Genomic DNA, 26,015 nt, shown 5'->3' on the forward strand with positions numbered 1-26,015 from the left:
ATGAATGGTATGTGGGTAGGAGGTCCTGCTCACTTTGTTTTTGTAGAGCATCCCCCCCACACATTGTTGCATTAATGAGACAGACACCCAGAGAGGCACCCATGGAATTATAGTTGGGAGCCCTGATTGTGTGACCTGAAGCTGCAGCCAATAATGGTTGCGCATTTTTCTCTCCACACCACACATTCTAAATATAAAGGGAAAGAGAACAAAGCTTTTAGCGGGAGAGTGCACTCCAATCAAGAGCCTCTGTTTCCGTGGGTGAACTGTGCTTAGTAACACGCTGGAAATGCATTCTGGGGGAGAGGGGTATGCCACTGATGCCAAGGTTATAGAGGCCGAGCAGCACACAGTGTTGAATACACCGCTTTAGAAATGCTTGTTGTGTAAGAGCATGTGATATAGAAACGCGTACACGCTCACGCAAACAGGACAAAACACGACCCTGGAGCAGCTTCTGTTGTCACATATCACACACAGGGGATGAAGTTTGCACCTGGTCTTGGAGAGGACACTCACTCTTTGAGAAAGCTTTATACGCCATTGAAAATGAAAATTTTCTTCAAAATCCCTGAAGTCTCCCTGTGAAGATTTAACATTGCTGAGAAGTCTTCTCCAAATGAGTTCCGGCTTGACTACAGCCGGGCCGGCATAATGCTGCAAGGTTGCTGAGGAAGGCTGCACACATCGTGGTTCAAGTGCAAATCAATTACTGCACAGTCCCTGCCCTTTGTACACTTTCATTATAGACCCCCCATCCATTTTGAAAAGTTATTGGTTTGATCCTGCCTCCTTTTTTGTGTGCACTCATATCCTCTGTGTGCAGTGGAGCTGTTTAATTTCAGACCATGAGAGTGAGGACAGTTTGGGAATGTGAGGTTGTTCCTAGCTCTCTTCAGGGGGCTAAGACTTTGGTTTATGGTTCATTAGGTTCAGTGAGATCCTGGTTAGGGTTAGGCATGTGTCTGTTGTATGTAAAGTGAGGGTTAGAGAATAGAACAACGCCTTATCAATCAATCAATATCTATTTATACAGCCCAAATCACAATTTGTCTCATTACTACCAAAAAACCCTATTAACAGGGGGGAAAAACTTAGAAACATCAGAGAGATCTGTTGTTTGGGACCCACCCTCATGATCTATGGTCCATGATCGCAGTCTACGATCCACCGTCATGATCTATGGTCCATGATCGCAGTCTACGATCCACCGTCATGATCTATGGTCCATGATCGCAGTCTACGATCCACCGTCATGATCTATGGTCCATGATCGCAGTCTACGATCCACCATCATGATCTATGGTCCATGATCACAGTCTACGATGTGGCCACAGCAGCGATCCTGGATCTACAAACGATAAAACACAAGGACTGCGGGTGTCATGTGTCCCCTGACATTCTAGACCAACAGCAGTATAAATAGGAGCTGGTTGAAGACAGACCTGAAACCAGCAACTATCAGCTTTATCAAAAAGGCAGGTTTTAGGCCTACTCTTAAACGTAGAGAGGGTGTCTGTCTCCCGAGCGAAGACTTGTAGCTCCAAAGCTTTACCTGACACCTCTTTTCACAAGTTGGATTATAAATTACCAGCAGGCCAACCAGAGGGCGGTTTTCTCTTCTCAGACTGATTGTGTTGAAGGCTTTTAAAGGCCTGCAGAAACTATTTTACCACAAAGATTGGGAGAAAAACAGAAAAATATAATTCATATTCCTGCAACACCTTCCACTGGGATGGATTTTATGTGGTGCTTTGGCAACTCACCAGGTCGAGCATACACGATTAAGTCCTTACTAAAGTGTCCCAGGTTTGAATTCAGTTTGTGCCCTTTGCTGCATGTTGTCCCCTGGACATCTATTTCTCTAACTTTCTTATATGTGCGTCTCTCTGTCGACCTTCCAATCACAATAAAGGCAAAGAAAACCCGTAAAAGAACAGAGAAAACAATTATACCAGTGACAGTTCTCAAAAGTATGGTATTAAAAGTGTTTGTGTATGTGTGCAGCCCACAAACAATTACAGAGAGCGCTCCCAGATGGTCAAACAGTAATTTACCCAACTGCTTTTGTAATGATGACAACGCTGTTTGTGTGTGTGCCTGCAGGCCACAGCGACTCTGCGTTGTTCCCCCACACTGTAACTCTCCAGCTAATAATATCACACATATTGCATTCATGTAATCTGTTAGCTGTGTTTTCCAAACTGCATTTCTTATGTGAGTGACGCAGACTTCAGTTGTGAATAGCAAATAGTGTAAATCCCCACATCTAACAAAAGTGGGATCTCTGTGCTAATCCCTAATCTCTCATGCTCCTCTTTTTGTGCATATAGAACGAGAGCACACACACCAGCAGACACACAATCGGTAGGTGTTGCCACAGCCTAATGTAATATGACAGGGCCTGACAGTGGTTTAATGTGGACACTGAGTGTGAATAACAGTTTCAATAAGGGGCCTGACGAAGTGAGGAGGAACAACATGAGAATGAGATGAGAGATAGAGTCAAGAGACAGAGAGGTGTAAAAGTCTGCCTCCAGAGATCAGTGATGGAGTGAAAGGACAATAAAATCATTTCAATGTGTTGATGGACAATCACGTGTTCGGAAACAGAACAGACAGAAGTGTGTGTGTGTGTGTGTGTGTGTGTGTGTGTGTGTGTGTGAGAGTGATGCATCAGGTAATAAATGGTCTGCTGGTGTCATCTGCTGGATAATTCTGAATCCTCTTATTTTCTAGTAATTTCAAAAGTTGTCAGCAGAGGGCCCTGTCTTATTATAAATTCATCTCCAATGCTTGTGACACTGTTTCTGGTAATGACAACAATGATGATAATAATCCGCATGACTTTTCTTTTGAAACTACCTTTGGCAGTGGTAGACACTAAGATCTTAAGTAAATATACAACGTGACAAGTGAATATCCTTTATACTGCTTAATGTAAAAGTCAAATATTAAAAGTCAAAGTTCTTCAGAAAAATGTCTTGTGACTAATATGTGACTATATACATATATATATATATATATACGTGTGTGTTATTTATATATATTAGATTGTTAATTCTGGTGCATCAAAGCTTAGGCAGGAGTTTATTTAAGTAGCAAATGGAGGTGGAGCTAAAAGTTATTCAGTTATAATAATATTTCAAGTCCAGTGGTTCCCATCTGGTAAGAGCTGCCTCCAGGGGACAATATATCAAGTCTGGCTTCAAAAATGTGTTTCAGCATTTCTGACTTTTCTTTAACCTTTGCCTTTTTGTGAAATACTGGTTAACTTTCTCTCTTCGGGTCATTTCAGTGAAACCATCTGAAAAAATTTACAAGAGAAATTTGCCTTCTATGAAAACACATCTGAAATGTAACAAATATGTACAAAGAGGTCATGTAGCAATCACTTGTTTAATCATTAACGATGCAGTGTATTGTATAGGCTTGTGCTTTTAGTGTAAAATCTTAATCTGAAAAGTAAATCAAGTACAAATAGATCAAAACTGTAGTTGAACCAAATGTGCTCTGTAGTTATTTTCCATCAGTCTACAGTGACAGTTACTTTTCAAAAGATGTAAACAGAATTTGACTGTAAAAGTTTGACTGTTCACAAACAGGAACAAACACACATTTAAACAAACTCTTTATCAAAAGCAACAATCATTTCTCTGGCCTCTGTGGGTGAACACAAGAAAGACGTCAAGCTCGAGGGTTAAGTACATGGTGAGCAATAAATACCTCCAAGAGGAAGTGGATCATTTCAATGTCAGTCACATAATTATCATCAGGGGATAAGGTGGTGCTGACATTTGATCTTTAATTCACTCGTGGTAGTTCTTTGTCATTCGAGACGATTGAGTTTGGAGTCAACTACATTTGTTCAATACTGATGATATTGACAAAAGCTAAATGTTCAAAGTTCAGTTGTGTATCGTGGTGAAATTCAGTTTCTGGAAAAGTGACTTTTACCCACAACAGTTCTATGTTCACTTCTCGTAGCATATAACCTGGGGTTGACGTGTTAAAATATTGCTCTGTAATCTGAAATCAATCTGAAATCCAACAGAATGAGGAACCAGCATTTGATCACAATGGGAAACCAAAACTACACAGTGACTCTACAGATGAATTGATACTTGATCAAGATACTGTATTATGAGAACAAATCAATTTGTGATAAGGAACGGACTTTCCGAACTTCCTGATCAAATTTACCCTCTGTGGCCTTCCTCTCTTTCAAGTGCTTTTTAAAAACTCATTCTCACTGTCAGATGTGGAAAGTTATTTACTCCACCTTATTAAGTGGAAGTGAAATGTATGTCAGTGGTTGTTGAGGTCAAAAGGGCTTCAGACTGTAAAAACCCATTCTCTGCAGATGATGCTCCAAAACACTCAGCAATGTTTAATTCCCCCTGATTCAGCAAGAGTGAATTTAAGTGCAGCGAGGTCAGCGGTAATGTTCACCCCCGAAAAGACAGCAACACACTCTGGGCTGTCTAGAGAGAGTCCCGTGTCAGAGAGCACGAGCTGGCTGTATCCTTTAGAGAATATGGAATTCTACAGAACAATTCTACAGAAAAAACAGACTCTTGTTCTCACCACCATGTTTTTATTTAAGTGGAAAAACAGTAGGAATCAGCCAAACCTTGTTGGTATAAAGTGCAGTAACAGACAAACATGATGTGTCATAAGAAATGCTGATATAATAAATAAAAAATAAAAAATATATTTACACAATTAAAACAACTTCTTCCAGGTTGAGTGTACTTAGAGTAATTTATCTCAGGATACAAAATGATCAGACCTATGACTACACACCACTTCTGGTTTGTGCAGTTTTATAAATTAGACAATAAAACCAGAATTGCTGTATGAAGTTAACACAGTGTTGTCTCATATAAAGATGTCACAGTGGCTGTGACTGTGGAGGAATGACTCTTGGAATGTAAATAGCCCTTGCAAATAATCAGGCACGTAATTCAAACAAGGTAACACACACACACACACACACACACACAGAAAACCAGACAAGCACACACAACTACCCTTAAGTACAAAACACCAGGGGATATTACCTCATAGCTATGAGGTAATATCTCCACCTTGCTGGCTCAGAATCACAGTTGTTCATAATGTGGTTATTACAGTTGGTATGTTGCCAACTGCTGTTGCATCAAGATACCATTTGTAATATTCTATTAGAAGTAAGAATCCTGATCCACCAGCCATGTGCTGCCAGCAACACAAGTAGCTTTTCTCTCAATGCACACAGTGATTAATTCTGTTGTGCTATAGTTTTGTACATATGTTTTGAGTCCAGCACAATGCCTGCAAGAGGCAGGAGATTTAAGTAAAAAGTAGAGTCATGTTCATTTCCTTCCTCCTCATCCTTGGCAGAGGACGTCGGTCTCAAACTGCAGCAGCTGTCCCATGAAGGCCAGGTTGGGGGAGATGACGTGACGTCGCTGCTTCACAAAGTCGAAGGCCTCATCCAGCCGTACGCGCTGCGTGTGCATGAGGTAGGCCAGACAGATGGTGGCAGAGCGGGAGATGCCTGCCTGGCAATGCACCAAAACTCGACCACCACTCTGCTTCACGGAGTCTGTAGGCGGGACAGAAAGAGGAAGAGAGATCAGCATATTGTGCTCCATTTCACAATGGTTTCACTGACATCAGTGAGAATGTTTTACAAGCTGAAATACATAAAAGCTTTAAAACCACTAGACTGAAGGGGCGGTCTATGAAACATGTCATCACTGTGCTAATGGAAATTTAGTTCATCTAATTCCATTGTCTCCTGAACTGAACCTTAAAGTAAAAGGGTCAAAACAAGCAAAAGAATAAACTTAAAAATGTTTTTTTAAATGTGAATACACCTCTCCTCTGCAGCTTGCGCACCATAATCCAGTTTTGTAATCAGATGATTACACTGTTGGTCCTTAAGTCTCGGCTACAAAATGGATAATGCTGCACTAACTGCTTAGAGGAATGTTTTGAATATGTTGAATTTCTTCCAGAGTTTAATAAAAATTCAATTGTTTAGTGGGTCTGCTAACTTTTATGAAGCTTGGACTGATGAACTGCTGATCTTTTCACTCACCAATGAAGGCGATGGCTGTGGTGAAGCAGGCTCTGATGTCAGCAGCCAGATTGTCCTCCACGGTGAGTCGCAGGTACTCAAACTCCCCCTCGTAGAAGTTGGGGCAGGTGGAGGAGACGTTGAGCACGGCTGTGATGCCCGCTGCTGCCAGGGTCTCTCTGCGGGACGAGTGGATGGCACTGCCCAAGAACAGGAAAGGCAGCAGCTCCACTGGACCACCCTGCAATTAAAAACAAGAATAAACTGTTTGATCTCATTTCATTCATTTCCACTTCTTTTGTGTGACATCATGTATTAACTGTTATTAAAGTGGGTTTTGTCTCACCTGATCGTACGCTGGTGTCCTCCGGCCTGTCACTATTGGCTCTGGCTCCACTGAGGTAAATTGGCTGCTGGCAGAGATGTAACACAGCTCCGGAGAGGCCTCAGAAAATCCCTCAAATCCACCTAAATGGAGGTCACATAGTGTTAGCTAAGCCGGGCTCTCACCTAAGTCCCCTTTGAAAATATGTTAAACATAAACAATAATAACTATGAGGACAATAAAACAAAATCAATAATTATTACAATTTAGTCTAATATATTGGAATATAATGCTTAGGGAGTGAGGAGGTGTAACACGTCTAATTCAGATTTGCTGTTTATCAAGTGTTTGTTGCTCATAACCAGAGTTTAAAACCACAATCTTCACTCAGGAGTAACATAAGCCTTCAAACTAAAATATATTTATACAAATATGACACTTATTGTGATAATTATCAATGTGGACTGATGAATATGTTGATTTTGTCCATTTAGCCCAGCTTTATGGCTGATGATGAGTTTGTATATATAAATTAACTTTCCATGTTTACCCCAACAGTTTGTTTTATCTTTGAGGTTTGAAATGTTTCACTCTTGCAAACAAGTAACACCCTTAAACTCTTAATAAGTGCACTGATCCTGCTATAAACACATTGGTGGCTCATGTTTATTTAGTTATTTAGGCTTGCCAGGTCAAATAAACTTGATAAACTCAAGTACAGCAGTAAAGTCTACGTGTTTTTAAAGTATTTTCACCTTGTAGGAAGCAGATCTGCGTGTCGACCTCGTTTTGCAGGGCGGTGAGCAGCATCTGGGCCACGCTCTCCGGCCGCAGCTCGGCCATGGAGCGGCTGCTCTGGTCCACCACCACCAAGGGGGAGAAGTCCCCGCGCCGCAGCCGACCCAGGAGCGCCTTGTCCGGGATGAGCCACTCCAGAGCCACCACCGAGCTCTTGGACCGGCGCCGCAGCATCGAGTTCCAGTTGACGTTCCGGGCCTCGCGGATGTGCTCCAGGGAGAAGTCGAGGAAAGGTCGGCAGTCCAGCACCACGCAGCCGGCTGAGGCGCACTGGTCCCGGGGAGTCCGGAGGATGTGGACCAGCTCAGTGCCTGTGATCTCCAAAGGCTCAGCAGTCATGGCGAAGAAAGTGGATTTAGAAGTAATGTAAAAGAAATAAACTTTGTTCTACTACAAATATGAGCGAATACAACTAAAGAAACTTCGGTGCTGGTGTATTCTTCTGTCACAATCTGATGAATGACTTGAGTAAATGTCTTAAAACAAAGTATGTGTGTAGAACCTGTGCAGGGTTCGAATCCTTTCACGTTTTCACTTGTTCATTGATAACAGCTGACGGAGAGGCGGGGTCACCGAGGCCCCTCCTTGGTTTTTTTCCCCAGAAGTAGCGACGTCACAGGCGGAACGACCATATATGGTCTGCCCGACACTCCTCATATGGACACTGACACGGAACCTGAGTTTCCACGCGCGCACGTGGTTATTCGGGGTTATCCCGTGTTTTTGTGCTGAATGACGTTCTGCCCGCAGCCTCCAGAGGAAAAGAGGAGCTGTGTTATTTGGGTTGAGATTAAAACCCAAATAACAATGAGCTGCTCCCACAACACAAACTGCTGCTGCTTTTCTTCTGAAGCAACACTTTCACAAAATAAATAGAGGAAAGCACAAAAGGGAAAAGAAAAACGTATGCAAGTGGAAATGTGTATGTATAAATGAATAAACAGAACAAAAATGCTACACCCATCCTGCTGAGCCACACACATATATACACACCAGAACAGATGACACTTATTTTTACCCTCTTTTAGATTTTTTTTATTTGTTTTCTGTTTATTTTATTATCATCATTATCATTACTATCATGATTTATTTGTTTCTCTTTCTCCACATGCACACTGTGTCCTTCTACCTTTCTAAAGATACAGTTCAGACCTGTGTCAGACACACACACATTTAATTTTGTCCAAGTATAAAGTGAAAAGTGACTTAACTTGATTAAAAACAGTCCCATAATTTAAAGCAACACATTTTCCATAAACTTTGAGTAGACTGAGGATAAGGCTGGAGATATTCTTTATTCTTTCGCTGCCTTATTTCAGTCTGCATCTGTAAAATCTAACTGTGATGGCAGTTGTGGGTGTGGGTGACCAACTTTCAACTGTCAACTGTCATGTCAAGTTTTTGAGTCATAGCTGCTATATTGCTATTTTTGCTATATTGAGTTGTGAACATTTAAAGTTTTACTCTTAATCATTTAATTTTAATAAACCTATTACACTCAAAGAGCAAGTATTTCTGCTCTTTCATCTGATTCGTTTGCTGAGAAAGTTTTGCCTCAGTCCCACATAAGTAATATTTAAGTCACACCACCATAATTCACCGAGTTGTAAAGGATGTTGTAGGCGTCTTTCCACTCACTGCCTTCTCACCAGCAAAGAGAAATATATTTTATGTGCCGTGTGGGATAATTTGTAGCACGAAGTGTAATTTGACGTCTTGCACTTCATTTCCTTAACCCACATTTTCAAATCACTCTGCTTTCCCTCAGACGTCTCCCACTCAAACCTCTGACTCCACTTTCTTCATCTTCCCACTTCCTTTCGCCCCCTCCCTCACCACTGCCCGCCGGCCCGTCAGCAGCAATCCCACTGTGTCCCTCTCTCTCTCTCTCTCCCTGCTGAGGCTGCAGTCTCTGCACGAGCACACACACACAGACATACATTTGGGTAACACAGTTCATCACTGCTGTCAGTATAAGCTGCTGAGCCTTCATTTACTGTGGCCTCAACCTGCACTTTGAGCCTGAACACACACATTTAAACCCACAGTGAAGCGATGTTGGGTTGGTGCATTGTGACGTGAGAGTGTCTCAAGAAGGTTCACCCACATATCAGCAGTCTGACAGGAAACAACCCCGCACATGCTTCCTGTCATCACCCCTACAGGTCTCAGCCACAGCCCAACCCTTTGTGTTGCACCATTACAACCTGGCTGCCTCTGATTCATAAGAGTTTGGAAGAAATTTCTCTGAAAACGTGATTCACTATTTATTTACCAACTCCCTGGTTGCGGTGACTCATAAATTATAAAACACCTGCTTTCATTTTCATTTGGTGAAAATTTACATTCCCCAGGTTCGTAAGTCAGGCTACTGTCATGTACTAAAGAATCAGCCACATGAGGCCTGACACGATACCCAGAGAGGGGCTGAATGTGTTATTGTTGATGACGACTATGGCTATCTCAGGAAATTACATTTTTACATCAGGGCGAGGTGATCGTAGTGAATACCTCATGGGAGAAATTTGCAGAAAGATGCTGAGCATTGAGCAAACAGACTTGTGGAGCGGATGCCTGGGAGGTGGCAGAGATCATGACACAACTTGTGGAAATAGATGGTGACTATTTTTGAATCAGAAGTAGTTCATGTCATCAAAGCGTACAGAGACAGACAGACAGACGGCAAGAAATAATGAAGTAACAAAGTCTGGTGGGGGTGATGTAAGAAAACAGTGACATGTCACTGACGAGCGATTTAAAAAAATAATCAGTCTGTGAATGAATGTATGAGTAAGTAAACATTAAAAGAAAACTCTGATAAAAACATCTGCTGCCAGCTTTTACCCAATCCACTGCAACTGCCCTCCCTCTCCCACCGGGGGATTATCCAGGATTAATTGGATGGCTGGGCCTATTAATCTCTGAAAAACACATAATCCGGGAGATTTTCCTCATCCCTGATTCCTATCATAAACGCCCACGTGACAACGGCGTCTCCCCATTCAGAGCGGACATGTCCCTGCTGGGGTCAGGTCACTGCAGGCAAGCTGGTGGTGGAAAGCTGAGTGTGTGTTTTTTTACTCTGCGTGTGTTGTGTGTTTTAAACTACACCCCAAACTTTTTGTTTGATGAGTCTATGATTCAACATGTCGCACACTGTTGATCCATGAATCTTTATATGGTTAAAGATGAACAACCTACTTTTTGAATTAATTCTTGCCTTGTAATTCCTCATTCTTAAACTCAGAGAACAATTATGACACAACAAATGATGTCTTAAACACTGACTTTGTGTGTTTCAGTCATACATTTCCATGTTACTCATCACATAAGGATAATGTAAAGGGTCACATTTAAAGTGTTTTCTCTCATGTGGAGTTAGTGTGAATAAATCCATTAACTATGTACAAAGTTATACATAAATGTGTGTTTAATGTATATATTTACATAGAAGTTTATCTTTATTTAATCGAATCACTCATCATGATAGAGAGCACTTCATTTAATATGATCCCCTTTTATAAGTAACATGGAAATATGTCATTAAAATACAGAAAGTCAGCTTTTTAGACATCATTCTTTTTATTGAGTGTATGTAGCCGACTTGTATTCTCAGTTCCACCTCCTTTATACACATGACTTCACACTTCTACTTTGGAAATGTATTCAACCCACAAAACAAATGTACAAACTGAAGTGTGTATATACAGTATTGTCGTCACGCTGTGCTTTGTGTGGTTTTTCCCCTCCGTCCTCCTCCTTTGCAGCTCCCCCGCTGCTTCATCAGCATTCTATAAAAAAAGATCAGAGTAATCATCAGCTTCAATTTACAAGTGCAGTTTTGTGTATGTGAATTCAAGTTGAAGTATTTATATATCTATTGTTGCTTAATATGACATGAACCTAACCCTCATCAATCATGATTCAAACCTCATGACAACATGCTGACTTTGTTCCTCTTGTATCATTTAGGTCATCGTACTCTCGCGGACTGTGTCACCTCTTTTTTTTACCTCCACCCTTCCTGCTAACCCTTCGCCCCCTCTCTCTCTCTGCCCCTCCGCCAACTCATTGATGCTCACCCCAGGATGACTATGAGGCCTACGCTCGCTGCCAGACTCAGAGCAGTAACCGTGGCGATGAGTGCCACCAGCAGGTCCTCGGTGGGCTGAAAACTTGAGTGTTCGTCCCCGGGAGGCAGTGTGGGCAGAGTGGCAGGGGATTGGTGAGGCTCGTCAGGCAGAGGTACGACTGTGGGGACGGAAGATAAGAATAACAGAGAGATTTAACAGTAGAACTATACAGGAAAATATTGAGGATAGAAATCAAGTTTTTACATGAGTTTAGCCTTCACCAACATCCAGACAACCAACAGACACAAAGGTTTTCTCTCAGGGATCCTCATAAGTTTTTATTAAATATTATTCACTATGTTTGGAACTGTATGTATTTGCTACTAGTTGGGACAATAAAACCACTTTTTAGCTCCACCAAGGAGGTTGTGTTTTAATCACTGAGAGGCCTTTATTTATATCAATAGTATCATGTCCCGCTCTGTATTTCTAGATCATGTTTTCATTTATTTTCATTGTTATCAATATTTCCTGTTTAATGTTGTTGTCACTGACTTTTCCTCTTGTTTGAGATTCCACTTCCTGTCCTCGTGTGTTTCCCCCTGCTGTGTTTGTCTGTTGCATCCTGATGTTTCACACCTGCGCCTCCTTCCTCTCCACTGTATTTAGTCTTTGTACTGCTTTGCCTCTGCCAGTTTGTTTTTTTTCTTTGAGACGAGTGTACCAGCCCTTTTGACCGTGTCTGTGTTTGGCCGTCTGGTTTTGTTTTCCTGCTCCTGCAGCTTTTGAGCTTGTGGTTTTCAGTTGTGATTTATCAAAATCCATACAACGACATGTAGAGAAGAATACACATAATGAAATAGCCAAGATACAAATCACAAACTCAAGGATGCACAAAATGAGTCATAAACCTTATAAGGCTGATCATAGTCATCATGATCATCATCTGATCATGGAGAAGATTACGCACTGGATGGATTATTATGAAACTTGAAAGAATACAGGTTGAGGACAAACCCATGACATGTGGGTGCAGGTCTGGATCAGGATCCAGGATTTTTCTCCAGGAAATCAGTCAGATTCAGGGAAATGATTTCTATGAGTGTGTGTAATTTGATGAAGCTCGATTGAAATTAAGGGTAGTGAGTAAAATTAGTTAACGGTTGTGTTTGGGGCCTCCTGAATATCTTTGATATGATATTGAAAACCAAAGTATAAGACCACTTTTACTTGAATATCCAAACTGGGAGGTTTTTGTACAGACGTCTACATATTTTTGTAATTTTTTAAATAATATAGATTTGAATATTCAGTTTTAATATTTGTTGTTTATTTCCAGTCACTAAGTGTAAAACATTTCTCGAGTGTTTGTTGTGTGCAGTAACTATTCAAACAACCTGAAGTCACTTGGGGGCAATGCCAGCATTTGATCATTCAGAGCTAGATTAGCAGTTTTCAGTGACTGTGTGCTTCAGAGCAGTAACTCTACCAGTAAGCAGAAAAGTGACTTGATAGAAGATGGTTCCGTTTTGTCCCTGCAGCGAGCAGCGATACATCCCTTGCTCCTCCACATGCAGCTGATTTAAGACCACGGATGACTCATCTGTCACTACCAGCCCTTTGAAGTCAGTCTGGTTCAGCTGCAAGCACAAATTAGGAAGCGATGCCTACAAGTTAGTGGGTGTGAAATCACTCAGGCGATATTCAAGAGTAAAGCTAAATAAGGGACATAATGTAATACATGAGAATCAGGAAGTGTTTCAAAAGTGTTGGATTTCTTCGAAACGTGGTAGATTATTGCTTATGTTTCTGTTTTGGTTGTCATTTGGGAAAGTGGCAGTATGAGCAGAGAAACCTGTTTAGTTCCTGGTTCTCCTGGAGCCCAGGAGTAGTGATACTCTGGTTTTCCCAGCAGAAGACGATGCCATGGGAGAAAACAGTCCAACACCGCCTGGCCTCCCTCCTCAGCCTGCACTGGGTGCTCTGGAGAGAAGGTCAGGGGGGGAGGGGTGGGGATTTCATTCATTTTCATCTGGATTACTTGAATAATCTTTTTCATTAGCCCTGCACATGGGCAGGAAGGAGCAGTGCCTCGCTTGAGAACACATTTGAACTCGTGACAGCGTCTGCACTCCCACCACATAGGTACAACTCTGCCTCATCCTCTCACGCACCCACCCACCAACAGTATCCACACACAGTCAAACACATAAAAACATACCACCACACTCCTGCTGGCCAGAGGGAGACACACAGACGTATATCTTGTAGCGGCAAGAGAAGCAATCCATTACTCTCCGATTCAGGAGGCCTGACAAACACACATGCACACACACGTGTCCTGTAAACATGCACTGTGTGTATAACGTGTGTGTTTCTACAAGGATTTGCAGTGACACCAGATGGAAGGGCCAGACAGGACAAACTTACCACACATGTTGGGACACAATCCTGAGGGAGAGATAAACAAATGATCTGAATCTGAAACATGTCGTTGTCATTATATAAAGTGCTTTGCCTTCTGTGCACACCACACATTGTTATTCATGTCAATTACCATCACGGATGAAGGTGTCCAAGTGTGTCTCTAAGATCCTCCTGCCCTTCTCCATGATCTGAATGGCTTCAAATGTTACAGACCCTTTAATAAGAACAGCACGAGGTGGACATAATGTTTGTCTTAGTTACTGTGTCATGTATTAATACTTTGAAGATGATACAGTTTAACGATTACATGTGTTTTGCTATTGTTCCCGACTACTGTGTTTCCATTTGGTTTCTCACCAGAGTGCTGGGTTTTCAGAAAGTCGTCAAATTCACTCTGGTACTCAGTGCTGGCTCTGTACAGAGTAGTGTGATCTGAGGAATGGGAAACAGAGTCATCTCTTACTGGTTTTATCATTTTACACTTTAGGCTTCTCAGATTTTATCCGGGACAAAATGATGGTCAGGGTAGAAAAATAATTCAACTACCAGATCATAAAAAACCTCAGAGGCCTCATAATTATTTCAAAAAATGCAATAAAAAAGAGACATGCTTTGAGATATAGTCACCGCACATGAATTATCACCAGTTCTTTATCTCACCAATGACTCCTTTTCGCTCCCTGCTGGTATCCCTGTAGGTCACATATGCGTGGTCACAAATCTTTGTCATTTCAATCTGGTCGGCCACAGTGGGAGCTGACAGGGCTAAGTCTTCATGCAGGAGTCGAACCCTGCGGTCACACTGCAGACAAGCGTCAGCTGCAAGGACACAGCCGAGGAGCGTCACCAGTATCAGCAGCATCTCCCCTCTGCACCCTGAGCGTCCTGCACCTGAGGATGAGTCACTTTGGCTCCTGGGATTTTTTACTCAGTGCAGATTCTACAACAGACATTGCAGTTCCAACAAAAGAATCATTAAAAAGGACACTAGTACTGTTACTGCAACCGTTATTACAACTTTCTATTCAAAGTGATCTCAAGTGCAAAATATCTTTATTTACATTATTGTTTGATTTTGTGTTAAAGTCGTAACTTTTTTTTTAAATCTTGCATTGATCAGAAGTAACACTCACATTTCATTTGTATTATCTCGTGACAATAAAGGCTTTCATTCAACTCCCAGCTGATACTTTCACTGTTACATACACAAGGACTAATGTTACTCATATCACTTCTGTTTGTTACTTTAACAGTAAGTTGTAATTTGTATTATCAAATAACCTGCCCATGAAAACGAAAATGCATTGATAATTCAGCCACATGTCACTTCTCTTATCTGCCACTGTGTGTACACATACTTAGATTTACAGAACGTAACTGCTTTAACCTGAATGCTAGTAGTGTACTACTGGCATAATGCTGCTAATACTTGCTGAAGCTACTGCTACTGTTGCTATAGTTACAATACAGGTTATTCCAGCCATCAGTTCTTCCAGCCGTTCCAGTAATTAAGACAACTAGCTAAACTACTTGACCTATTTCCATCGCTGACTGACATTTAATGGAACAACAACATCAAGAATATCTGCACTTGTGTTGTGATAAAGAACTGAATACTTGCTTTGTCAAGCTCTTCTCTTTGTTAGTTAAAGCTCAATGCTGTCACCCAGTGGTAGAAATCACAGCACTGTCACAATAACACTAATAACACTGATAATACACGTTATTCACCTCAGTCCTGTGGTTTGTTCAGGATCAGTTGGTGAGTGTTGCTCTTTGTCAGTTGGTTTTGGCAGCACAGCCTCGTCTGCCCAGAATCTGCTCTTAGTGCATCCAACCCAGACAAAGAGCTGCCTGCACACCCTGATATCACCAGATAAATCAAATTAAAACTGTGCACGCTCCATACACTTATATAGAATGTCACACTGCACCTGTGTGGATGTCTATAGCTTTAGTATTCTATTGCATTTAATTTTTCTTTTATAGTAAACTCTTTCTAGCTTGCTTTTATTTTAATACAATGATTGCACCGCTGAGCTGGGACCTGTTTGTCCTCGTCCAACACTGGCATTGTACTGTTGACCCTGTGCTCACTTGAAACGTAGCAAGGTCACAAGGAGAATAACCTACTGCTTGTTGTTGATTCGACTGGTTTCCATGGGATACGGTACCATATAAGATTAATGATTTTAAAATAACATTAAAACCATTAACACTAGTTTTTATTTGACATCATTTCAATTTCAAGTTATTTCAAAGCAAAAATAACTTTTATATTTTGTCGTAATCTCTTTTTTGGACTGAAATTCTTTCACGTGAACACTACATTTCCCAGAAGCCACTCGTCCACGTTGCATGACCGACATGTAATTTGGACCAATCCGCTTCGAGGTGGTTTGTTGTTGGGCGGGACTCTGTTGCTGTAAAGTATCCCGCGCGTGCGCAGTGGACTCCTGCGCTTCTATCTGTAACTCACACCGGCCTCAGGGAGCGAGATGTGCAGGTGAGAAAACTCTGCGTTCACGAGACACGGACACTTCCATTGTCCCTGTCCGCGTTTCTACAACTTGTCCTCGGGTCGCAGGTGGAGAAAATGTCGCTTTTAACCGCGGACGTCACCGCGTTCACAGCTAATTTCGACACAACCGGTTCCAGCGCCTGAAACGTCCCGACACAGCGTCAACAACAGAGCGCTGCCTGGTATCGATCCTTTATCGGACATGTTTGGTTGCTCGGTCTCACTGACTCCTCTGTGCAAAGTTATATAAGAACGTGCACGCGGAGACACAGCTGGTGTGCACTGGGATCGGTACTGCAAAGTCAGGTGGTTCGAGTTTTTCTTGTTTGAGGTGGAGACATGCATCTAATGTGAAAACACAACAACAGGCAGGGAACTGGTCTGTGCGCGTGAGCTCGCTTTCTTTAAGAAAACCCATGTACTACTCGTGTTTAAGTGTTTCTCTGTGTTTGTATACTGCTCTGAGTCTGGAGGTTAAGTTACATGGACTTAAAATATCAGACTACTTCTTTATTTTGAACAATGTTTGTATTGTAATGTTCTAATACAGGGTACATATAGTTTATAGCTGTTAAAATATAAGACTGGAGAATAAAACAACAATTATCCTAATATCATTTAAATCAATAGTATTGTGAGGAGGTAGAACACATATATGATCTACCTTAAAGTGAAGGTTTGCTGATTGTTATTCTCTGCTCATAAATCAGAGTCAGAATCTGGTTTTATTGCCAAGCAGGTTTACACATACAAGCAATTATCTGTGGTGTGTTTGTGCAAGTATAAATATAAAGAATTAAATAAATAGGAATATAACAAATACTTAAGAAGAGTTTCAAACCATAACCTTCACTCATTTCATCAAAAATCAGTCTTGAAAAACAATAATTTGACATTTATTAGGATAATTGTCAACATTGACTGATATGAAAATGATTATCTGGAAATAGTTTTTGGCCTCATTGTCCAACTCTAACACAATACACCAAGTTAGAATTGATCCAGAATACAAAGGAAGCTCTGGACCAGAAGTGTAGGAGAGCAGGGTTAAGTTCAGCATGTGGTACTAAATCCATGACTGTAAAAACTGACTGATCATATAAACAATATGGTGCAGCTTTGAACATAACCACGTAGAGAGGTTAAAGATCTTGTGTTAACATAGTCTGAGGTAAAGAAGAAGGATCTCGGCAGAGGTTTGAGTACAGTAACAGCTTTTATTTGCAGGGTCTGTATTGGCAAGTTTTCCTTCCCTTTCTGCTGCGTAGTCACAAACCTTCATCAGAATAAAATAAGCATGTGGGGCTGGAACATAATGACACCTGTGGGGATGGAACAGCCTGAAAACTGTAGGCTTGCTGCAGCACGGTTATTTGAGGGCTGCGACTGATAAATATCATTTAGTCATGTCCAAGTTGCTCTTAGCTGAGAGATAAATGTAATTGAATCATGCTGACATGGTGTCTGGACTTTCTCTCATCATAGCCTGTTTTTATGGTTTCATTGGTTCTGTTATCATCAGCGGGTGTGTGGCTACTGAGCCTGGCTAACTGCTATTTACCAGATTAAAGCGGCTCTGCTGTGCTGTCTCTCTGCTGGACACTGCTGCTGCTGCATTATGCTGCAGGAGAAGTCCTACTGAATGCTTTCAATACAGTAACATGTAGCTGCACTAGTATACTCATAGTGTAGTGATGGCACACACACAGCAGCACTGACGACACATATTGTAAGTCAATCTTAATATGTGCCTGATTTTTGCTTTTTTTTAAATGGTGCAGTTTGGCAGAATTATTGTAGATAGACAAATTTTTTCTTATAAGGGAAACATGCCAAAAAGAGGGTGAGTAATAAATGTGTATAATCGTGATGTCAAGCAGCGTTCAGAGCTCCAAAGCTATTTATAACTACACTTCCTGGAGACTGTCAGCGGTGATAATGAGAACTGGGTTGTCAAGCTCAACATTTTGGTTAATTTTTTATGATATTGACATAGGCTGCATACTGGGGACGTCTCTGGTGGCCTGTTTCTCATTCTTTTACACGTTGTGCTGCCTCTCAGACTGAAAGTTGACCTGTCTGTCTTGCAGCTCTGGACAAATCAGCCCCCTTTCAGAAACAGTGACTTTGCTAAAGATCGGCAGGTAGATGTCAGACATCTTATTTTCACCTGCCAATGTGAAGATATATTCCAGACATTTCCACCAGCGCTGACGTCCATCTCTTCGCTTCCGCCACTTCACATCTAAATCTGCGACGATGCACAGCTCTATGCCTTCCGTCTTCAGTATGTATGAGATTGTCCCGGTGGGGTCCGGGGAGATTGTCGGGGGATCGAGAAGCTCTCCAGGAAGGAAGAGGAAGCTGGCTTATGAAGGCCGGCCCCTGATGATGGCGGGGATGTTGGGCTGTGCTTTGGTGCTGGCGGCTGTGGTTGCTTGGTGCTACTACTCTGCGTCTCTCCAGAAAGCCCAGCTGTTGAAGACAGAGTTATTAGACCTCAACAAGGACGGTTTCATCATTCGTAACAAGGCAGGTACTGTCGTCTTCACCATGACCTTCAGGTGGGTTCACTGTTCAATTTTTTCAGTATTGATTAATCTGCTGTTTAATGTCTTTAATTTTTTATTGTCGATTAAATCTCTGAAAGATTGTGATAAATACCCAATGTGACACATTTTACAGCTAATTTTGTTCAACCATTTGTCCAAAACTCAAACAAACTCAATCTACAATGAAATAAAACCGAACATATTCACCTTTGAGAAACTGGCACCAATGAGTCTTGGGCACTTCCTATTGGAAGCGACTCAAATCGATTAATTATCAAAATCATTACAATAGACAAATCATTTCAACTCTATTAGTAAGTAAGCAAAGTTGAATGTAAGTATGAGTAAAATGTTTCAGAGCAAAAAAAACAATGACCAGAAAAACAGGAACTTCAGTACAGTGTTGTTCAATCTAATTAGTTCCCTCCCCTGGTGTAACCAACCACCAGTACATCTTGACTAACAATACCCCCTGTAACCTTTTTCTGCCTCATCACAGTTATTCCTCTTTGTGTGCTGAGCCGTGCTAAAAGGCAGCTGGTCTGTAATGTGTGGATGGATAATGGAAAGCCAGACGAGACAGACACATGATTACACCCCTAGGGAAGACTGATTTAGTCACATCCTCCATCAGCAGAGAGCTCTCATTGACCGAAATAGTGATTGCACAGTCCCTGGATTTGCACAGGAATATAGTAATTGAATTGAGCATAAGATATTTTGTGTTATGATTGCTTTTCTCTTGTAGTATTTGAATACGAGCTTGACTTCACTCCTTCACCAGGCTTAACCAGGTCCTTTTGTATTTTCCTCCCCCCCATCCACACACCTCGGTAGGTCTGGCACCCTGGACCTGAACTCCTGCTCAAAGGACGAAAGTATTCTGAGCTGCACTCATTCAAGTTCTGGCAAACTCAACTTCTTTATCCAGACAGTGCAGCCAAAGGACACGGTGATGTGTTACCGCGTGCGCTGGGAGGAGCTGCAATATACGCGTTTGGTGGAGCACGCCATGGCCTATAATGATTCCCATTGGTACGGCGGGGCAGAGACGGCAACGCAGTACTGGCCTATCCGGATCAAGGGAGAGGAGGATCCACTGCCTTTCATCACCAGTGATGTCTACTCCAATCGGAACGCCTTTGGGGGAATCCTAGAACGCTATTGGCTTTCATCGAATGCAACTGCAATCAAGATTAACGACTCAGTGCCGTTTCATTTGGGCTGGTCAGAGAACGACAGCACGCTCAGGTTCGAGGCCCGGTACCAGGACTCTCCCTTCAAACCACCAGAGGGACAGCAAGCCTTTCCTGAACTCAGCTATAGAGTGTGTGTGGGGTCAGATGTTACATCTATTCACAAATACATGGTGAGTAAAGACTTACTGTTTATTTTGTTTTAACGGCAAGAGTAAAACGTTTTTTGTTGTTATTTTATTACTTTACTATTATTATTCTGGAGCAGGTGGGAATTGGTACATTTATTCATCAAGATGCATGTATGGCATGTGTTACTTCCCTTTTAGACAAATTGTGGTGCATTTACATATTAGAGCCACATTTGGAATCCTTTGGGATACAGGTCTGATGTGTTGGACTATATTTTAGCTGGAAATGCAGGATAGGTATTTCCCCCATTTACACTCATGATGCTGAAGGAAGAGTCAAGTTTTCCTTTAATCCAAATTAACTGAATACAAACGAGGAATAAACTTTGCGGCTTTCTTGGATGATGATAAACCAAATTGTGCTGAAATTGATGCTTCTGTAGTAATTGCTCTGTATGCCTGTGTTTTGCACAGGTGCGTCGGTATTTCCCAAAGCCTATCAAGGTCCCATCCCCCGAAGTGTTCAAACATCCAGTGTGGTCCACATGGGCTCTCCACAAAACATCTGTAACTCAGGAGAAGCTGCTGAGCTTCGCCTCTGACATCACCAGACATGGCTTCACATGCTCCCATCTGGAACTGGACGACCGCTACACTGCAGACTATGGAGAGTTTGACTTTGACCCGCAGAAGTTCCCCAATGCCACTGGAATGTTTGAGAAACTGAGAGAGGACAAGTTTCAGGTGTCGCTCTGGACACATCCTTTCATCAACTATGACTCCATCAACTTTGGTGTTGCTGTGGAAAAGGGGCTGTTTGTTCGGGAGCCGAGCGGCGAGCTGCCTGCTCTGGTACGCTGGTGGAACGGCATTGGTGGAATTTTGGACTTTACGAACCCAGAAACTCGGGACTGGTACTCGTCTCATCTACGCATGCTCAAAACCCAATACAACGTGACCTCCTTCAAGTTCGATGCAGGAGAGACAAGCTACCTCCCCCACCAGTTTAGTACCCTGGTCCCACTTTCTGATCCCTCCACCTTCACCCGTCGCTACACAGAGATGGCAATACCCTTCAGTGAGCGTGCTGAGCTGAGGGTGGGTTACCAGAGTCAGAACATCTCCTGCTTCTCAAGGATCATTGACAGAGACTCAGTGTGGGGCTACGAGCTCGGCCTCAAGTCCATCATCCCAACAGTTCTCACAATTAGCATTCTAGGCTACCAGTTTGTCTTACCTGATATGATCGGAGGGAATGCATACCCCAACCGCACCACAGGTATGGTACTCCATGACATATGGCTGTGAGAGATAGAAATAGAAGTTGTCTGTGTTATTGTATTTGTGGTTTTGGTCTACTGTCTGACACCTGTTTGCAATTTTAGGAGGTTTAAATGGCAAAGACGGTCTGCCAGACAGAGAGCTGTACATCCGATGGTTGGAGCTGTCAGCTTTTATGCCTGCCATGCAGTTCTCTATACCACCTTGGGCCTATGACAATAAGGTGAGTTAATGTATTTCCACTCATGGGTGAGGCTACAAACACAGAATCACTCCAGGTCAAGCTCAGAAGAAATACAGTTCCAAGAGCTCTACGCAAATAATATGATGAGAGAGGCGATCTGAAGCTTATTTTGATTCCTCATCGTATGACATCATGTGATTGGAGAAAGAAAGACAATTACATCATTGCAATTTCTGAGGTATCTCTGCATCCTATAGGAGGTGATGATGTCATTATGAAATGGTATTATCACAACATAAAAAGTAAATATATTCATTGTATACATTGCCCCTCTGATACTTTTCAGATACAGATAGGGTGCAATTTACTTTAACAGTTTCAGTTTCAAAAAGGAAAAGAACTTTGTGTTTTAATCAGCCATCATGCTGCACTGTCTGTTAGGTGACATGGATCCATTGTGATACAGACTTTGTATCTTTGTGTGTTCATCGTCAGGTTGTTCAGATAGCGCAGAAGTTCACGGAGCTCCACGAGACACTGGTGGCACCAAGGGTATTGGAACTGGCAGGTGAGGTTCTTGACACAGGAGACCCGATCATAAGACCCCTCTGGTGGATCGCCAATGATGACGAAGCAGCCTATAAGATCGACTCCCAGTTTCTCATCGGGGATGACCTGATGGTGGCTCCGGTGTTAGAGCCAGGAAAGCAGGAGAGGGACATCTATCTGCCAGCAGGACGGTGGAAAAGCTACAAGGGGGAACATTTTGATAAAGGCCCCATTTACCTCACTGACTACCCTGTGGACCTGGACGAGGTAGCTTTCTTTACATGGGTTCACTGAAGACGCTAAATCATGAAAGACACAAACTCATAAACGCACATGCATTTTGTATGCTCATATTCGTTCTTTTGTGAGCACATATGCCGGGAAATAGAGATGATGGTTTTCAAAGGGAATCTGTTGCCACGCTAGAGGGTAGTTTTTGTTTAAGATTAACCTCACGTCTTCTCTGACCTGGAGTCTTATTTGAAACCGTTGCGTACGCATCTTTCGACCCTACTTTGTGCGCACGCCACTTCTCACGCAAACGTCAGGTGTGCGTGCGCACAGTTTTATAAATCAGAATATTTTTTTGCATACGCCATTTTCGGCTCGTAGGTGATTAGTATCTCTCCTACCTACTGTTTTATAAATGAGGCCCCTGCTATTTATCTGGACTGACTGTGGGTTAGAGAAAGAGAAACGTCTTTTCACTTCTCATTCTCTCGTTCCATCCTTAAGCTGATCCTCCTCATCGTGTGCCTTGCACAACCAATAATAAACCGATCTTAGATTGTACCATCAACCAGTCACCAGTCTTCCACCTAAAGGACATCTAGATAACAATTTGTCCTTCACAGCCTGAGTCACTTGGCTAAATATGTTTTTGTTTTAGGGTAAACGGGTTTATCTTATTCTGCGTGAATTTTATCAGGCCAGATGAAAAACTGATATAAAATATCTTCACTGAATTGGCAATAAAAATGCACACTGAGTTGGACAGATGCCCCCGTGCTCAGAGGACATTCTTAACCCTATGTCACTGCTGTATTTTGATTTTACGTTCACGACCTGTAAAGCTAACATGCATTACTTTACAACATTAATTCAAATTATTAATGCTACTTATAAATTTGCATTTAACACTCATGGTTTATGAGGATATTGCTTTTTATATTTATTTTACATTTTGCCTTCTTTTGATTGTTGGATGTTAATTATTTTATATACAGTTAATTCATGTATTTATGTATTTAAATTGGGGTGGGGTTGTAACAGATGAATATTTTTATGTCATCAGTCCCTGACCTGTTGTGCCAATCTGTCGTTTCAGTGTCAAATCTAAAAAAAACTACTGTTTCATGCTTTTCATCTACATTCACAGCTCAGGGTAGATTTTAAAAAGATTTGTTTTATTAGAATTAACTTTGTTGATCCACAGCAAGAAAAAAATTATTATACTGCTACTGGTTTGCCTTGTAAAACAAGAATGGTTCTCAAAGATGCAATATTTTCTTGTGCCGTCCACGTCTGCCTTGCGACTTTGATTTGCCTTATCAGCTGAATTTGGGTATGCCGGCCTTCGCACACAGAACTAGTGAGGAAATAAAACACACTTCAGCACACAGTGATATGCTTGATGCACTGCACCTTTATGTTTTTAAGTAGTGACACTTGGAATGAGATATCTGCCATATGAATATAATGTATGTCCTAAGCTTACCTTACACTGATTATTAGAGTAAAGCACACTACTGGTTAAGTCATCTAAATGCTGTTCTTGAAAATGATTATACTATATAAGATGGAGTCAGCACTGCTGTTAAATGTTAAATTTACTAAATATATCATTGTGATGGGATTAGAGCACGTTTCATGTTATTTTGATGGTTTTTGTTTGATGACAGTCCGGCTGCTGTGTAGGTTTCTTCTATCCTTGTTCCAACCACAGGGTGGAGCCAAAGTCCAAAATAGTCAAAGCTCACACAGCAACTTTGACAGCAACAACAATAAATGCATAACTTTGAATAATATCAGTCATATGTGTTTGTGGCAGGAATTTATGGAGACTAGTTGAACTACTGTAAGATGATACCACCATATTTCACATGTGACAAGTGTGAAAGGTTGGTTATGCAGTGATGCGCATCATTTAAAGGGATTAGAAAGGTTAAATAAACGTAAAGTTGGAGATGTGAAATCCATCCAGAAATTACAACTGTCACCGAAGTGAATGGGTAATGGTTTTTTTGCAGCCATAAAGGATTACTTGCTCCGTTATGAAGTTCGACGCCAAAGAAAACAAAAAGAAACCCCATGGTTGTTGAATATTCTTTACACAGTGTGTTTAACGAGCTGTGAAAAGCTTTGTTAATTGTAAGTGTGTTCTAAAGGGGTCAGAGAAATGTGTTGGCCTAAGGGTAACTATGAAAACATCACAAAACTGAAGTCAGATGTTTTCAACAGCAATACACTCCATTTCACCACCGACCATTCAATGAATGCATCTGTCAAAGCAACTGTGTGATTCTGCCTTGTAAACCACTGTACTTGTTCCCTCTCCAGATTGTATTATTCACTTTATTCATATGTGGACTGTTTGATTCTCAGTGTGCTGTATCCCTACAGTAAAAACAAAACAAAGAATTCAACTAATTCATCCAGCTTCATCTCTGATACAGAGTGAACCAAATCTTGAATTTTGTGTTTTGACAGTAACCGAAGGTATTAAACCAAGATGATGAAAATCTGTTGAAATAACCATAAACTCAATTTATTGTGTCATGTCCTGTTCTGTCACTTGTCTTTCATAACAAAGCTATTTTTGCTGTAAATCCTGATGTGATGCAGAACTCAAGGATTAAAACGACTCATTGGATGATCACGATGTGGTTCATTGAACACATTTTTACTACGTAAAATTTCTTGTTGATTTGAATGAATATGACAAGAAGAAAAGTTCACAAAAGGTGCATCTATTATTTCATTTTTTTTTTTTTATTCACTCTTTATTAAGTCCCATGAGGCAACACTCACTCAACTCAAATAACACACGGAAGTACTATAGGCCCTAAAACAGCTGTTCAGCTGCTCCTTATATGCATTGATTTTATGTCTTTCCATGTAGTCATCACTTCCTCCCTTCCAGTCACTGCCACCCAATCACCTCTCACTGCAAACGGGACGTATAAACGTTTTAAACGGTTTCACTCTTATGGTGTTTCCCAACATTTACAGCCTGAGGGGCTTCTTCAGCTGCCAGCGCCTACAGGTGGGTCCTGATCATGGATAATAATAATGTCTTTGAATCTGCATTCAGTATGGAGTCTCCCATGATACATATATTTTTGCTAAGCACAAAACTGACAGTTCTTCCTCTGACTATCAGCAACCTACACCTTACTAACCCCTCCCAACCACTTACCATATCTCAGCCGTCAGCCGCCTCAAGTTTGAAAATATTGGCTTGATGTAAAAAAAAAAAGAAGACACATCTTGTATCAGTCGGTGCTGATTTCAACCATTTGAGCAAAGTGCCAAAAATATTATATACAATTTTAACGCTTTTCTTTCTGATATTCTTGAACTGCACTGTTGTCACTTATCCAAAAAGCCAGAATCCATGAACGTGGAAAAGCACTGGACACTAGATCAGATACTAGATAATCTTCACATTTCCAAATCACACTTGTGTAACTTGTAGATAGGAAACAGTTCAGCAGAATAATGTGAAAACTCTCCCTCCACATACATCCCTCTGCACAGTGGCATTCAAAAAAAAAGTGAAGACAAAAACCTCTCAAAAATTAAACTGATAGAGTGAATTAAAACACCACTGTAGTTTTCTCTGTTGTTGTGACTTATCTCCTGTCATGGTTAATCTATCTGTAGTATTAGGGGGAATATAGAGAGGAAGC

General features: G+C 41.5%; 3 protein-coding genes across 7 annotated transcripts; 1 reads left to right on the forward strand and 2 right to left on the reverse strand.

Annotated features, from left to right (window-relative positions):
• Positions 1-4,580: 4,580 nt before the first annotated feature.
• On the reverse strand, positions 4,581-8,142 carry dusp2 (dual specificity phosphatase 2). Its single transcript, XM_020099000.2, has 4 exons — positions 7,148-8,142; positions 6,414-6,535; positions 6,089-6,308; positions 4,581-5,590 (listed from the first exon to the last, which is right to left on the reverse strand). Exons 1-4 carry the CDS (start codon positions 7,527-7,529, stop codon positions 5,373-5,375), a joined length of 942 nt encoding a protein of 313 aa, XP_019954559.2. The 5' UTR covers positions 7,530-8,142; the 3' UTR covers positions 4,581-5,372.
• Positions 8,143-8,242: 100 nt separating this feature from the next.
• Positions 8,243-15,955, reverse strand: LOC109637051 (izumo sperm-egg fusion protein 1). Of its 3 annotated transcripts, none has more exons than XM_020099162.2 (10): positions 15,422-15,807; positions 14,351-14,630; positions 14,048-14,122; positions 13,821-13,904; positions 13,694-13,714; positions 13,485-13,574; positions 13,119-13,246; positions 12,753-12,903; positions 11,273-11,441; positions 8,243-10,981 (listed from the first exon to the last, which is right to left on the reverse strand). In XM_020099162.2, exons 2-10 carry the CDS (start codon positions 14,550-14,552, stop codon positions 10,909-10,911), a joined length of 993 nt encoding a protein of 330 aa, XP_019954721.2. In that variant the 5' UTR covers positions 14,553-14,630; positions 15,422-15,807; the 3' UTR covers positions 8,243-10,908. The 3 variants fall into 3 exon arrangements, with proteins under 3 accessions (XP_019954721.2, XP_069379599.1, XP_069379600.1); XM_069523498.1 differs by having other exon boundaries at positions 15,312-15,804; XM_069523499.1 differs by lacking the exons at positions 12,753-12,903; positions 13,119-13,246 and having other exon boundaries at positions 15,312-15,955.
• A 115-nt stretch (positions 15,956-16,070) lies between these two features.
• On the forward strand, positions 16,071-24,976 carry LOC109637121 (myogenesis-regulating glycosidase-like). 3 transcript variants are annotated; one of them, XM_020099291.2, is made up of 6 exons: positions 16,071-16,196; positions 18,302-18,775; positions 19,601-20,132; positions 20,565-21,369; positions 21,476-21,594; positions 22,051-24,976. In XM_020099291.2, the coding sequence occupies exons 2-6, from the start codon at positions 18,471-18,473 to the stop codon at positions 22,396-22,398; spliced, it is 2,109 nt and encodes a 702-aa protein (XP_019954850.1). In that variant the 5' UTR covers positions 16,071-16,196; positions 18,302-18,470; the 3' UTR covers positions 22,399-24,976. The 3 variants fall into 3 exon arrangements, with proteins under 3 accessions (XP_019954850.1, XP_069379598.1, XP_019954851.1); XM_069523497.1 differs by lacking the exon at positions 16,071-16,196 and adding an exon at positions 16,375-16,393; XM_020099292.2 differs by lacking the exon at positions 16,071-16,196 and adding an exon at positions 16,390-16,517.
• The last annotated feature ends 1,039 nt before the right edge of the window (positions 24,977-26,015 follow it).

This window comes from Paralichthys olivaceus, chromosome 4 (assembly GCF_024713975.1).
Source record: "Paralichthys olivaceus isolate ysfri-2021 chromosome 4, ASM2471397v2, whole genome shotgun sequence".
Lineage (NCBI taxonomy): Eukaryota > Metazoa > Chordata > Actinopteri > Pleuronectiformes > Paralichthyidae > Paralichthys > Paralichthys olivaceus.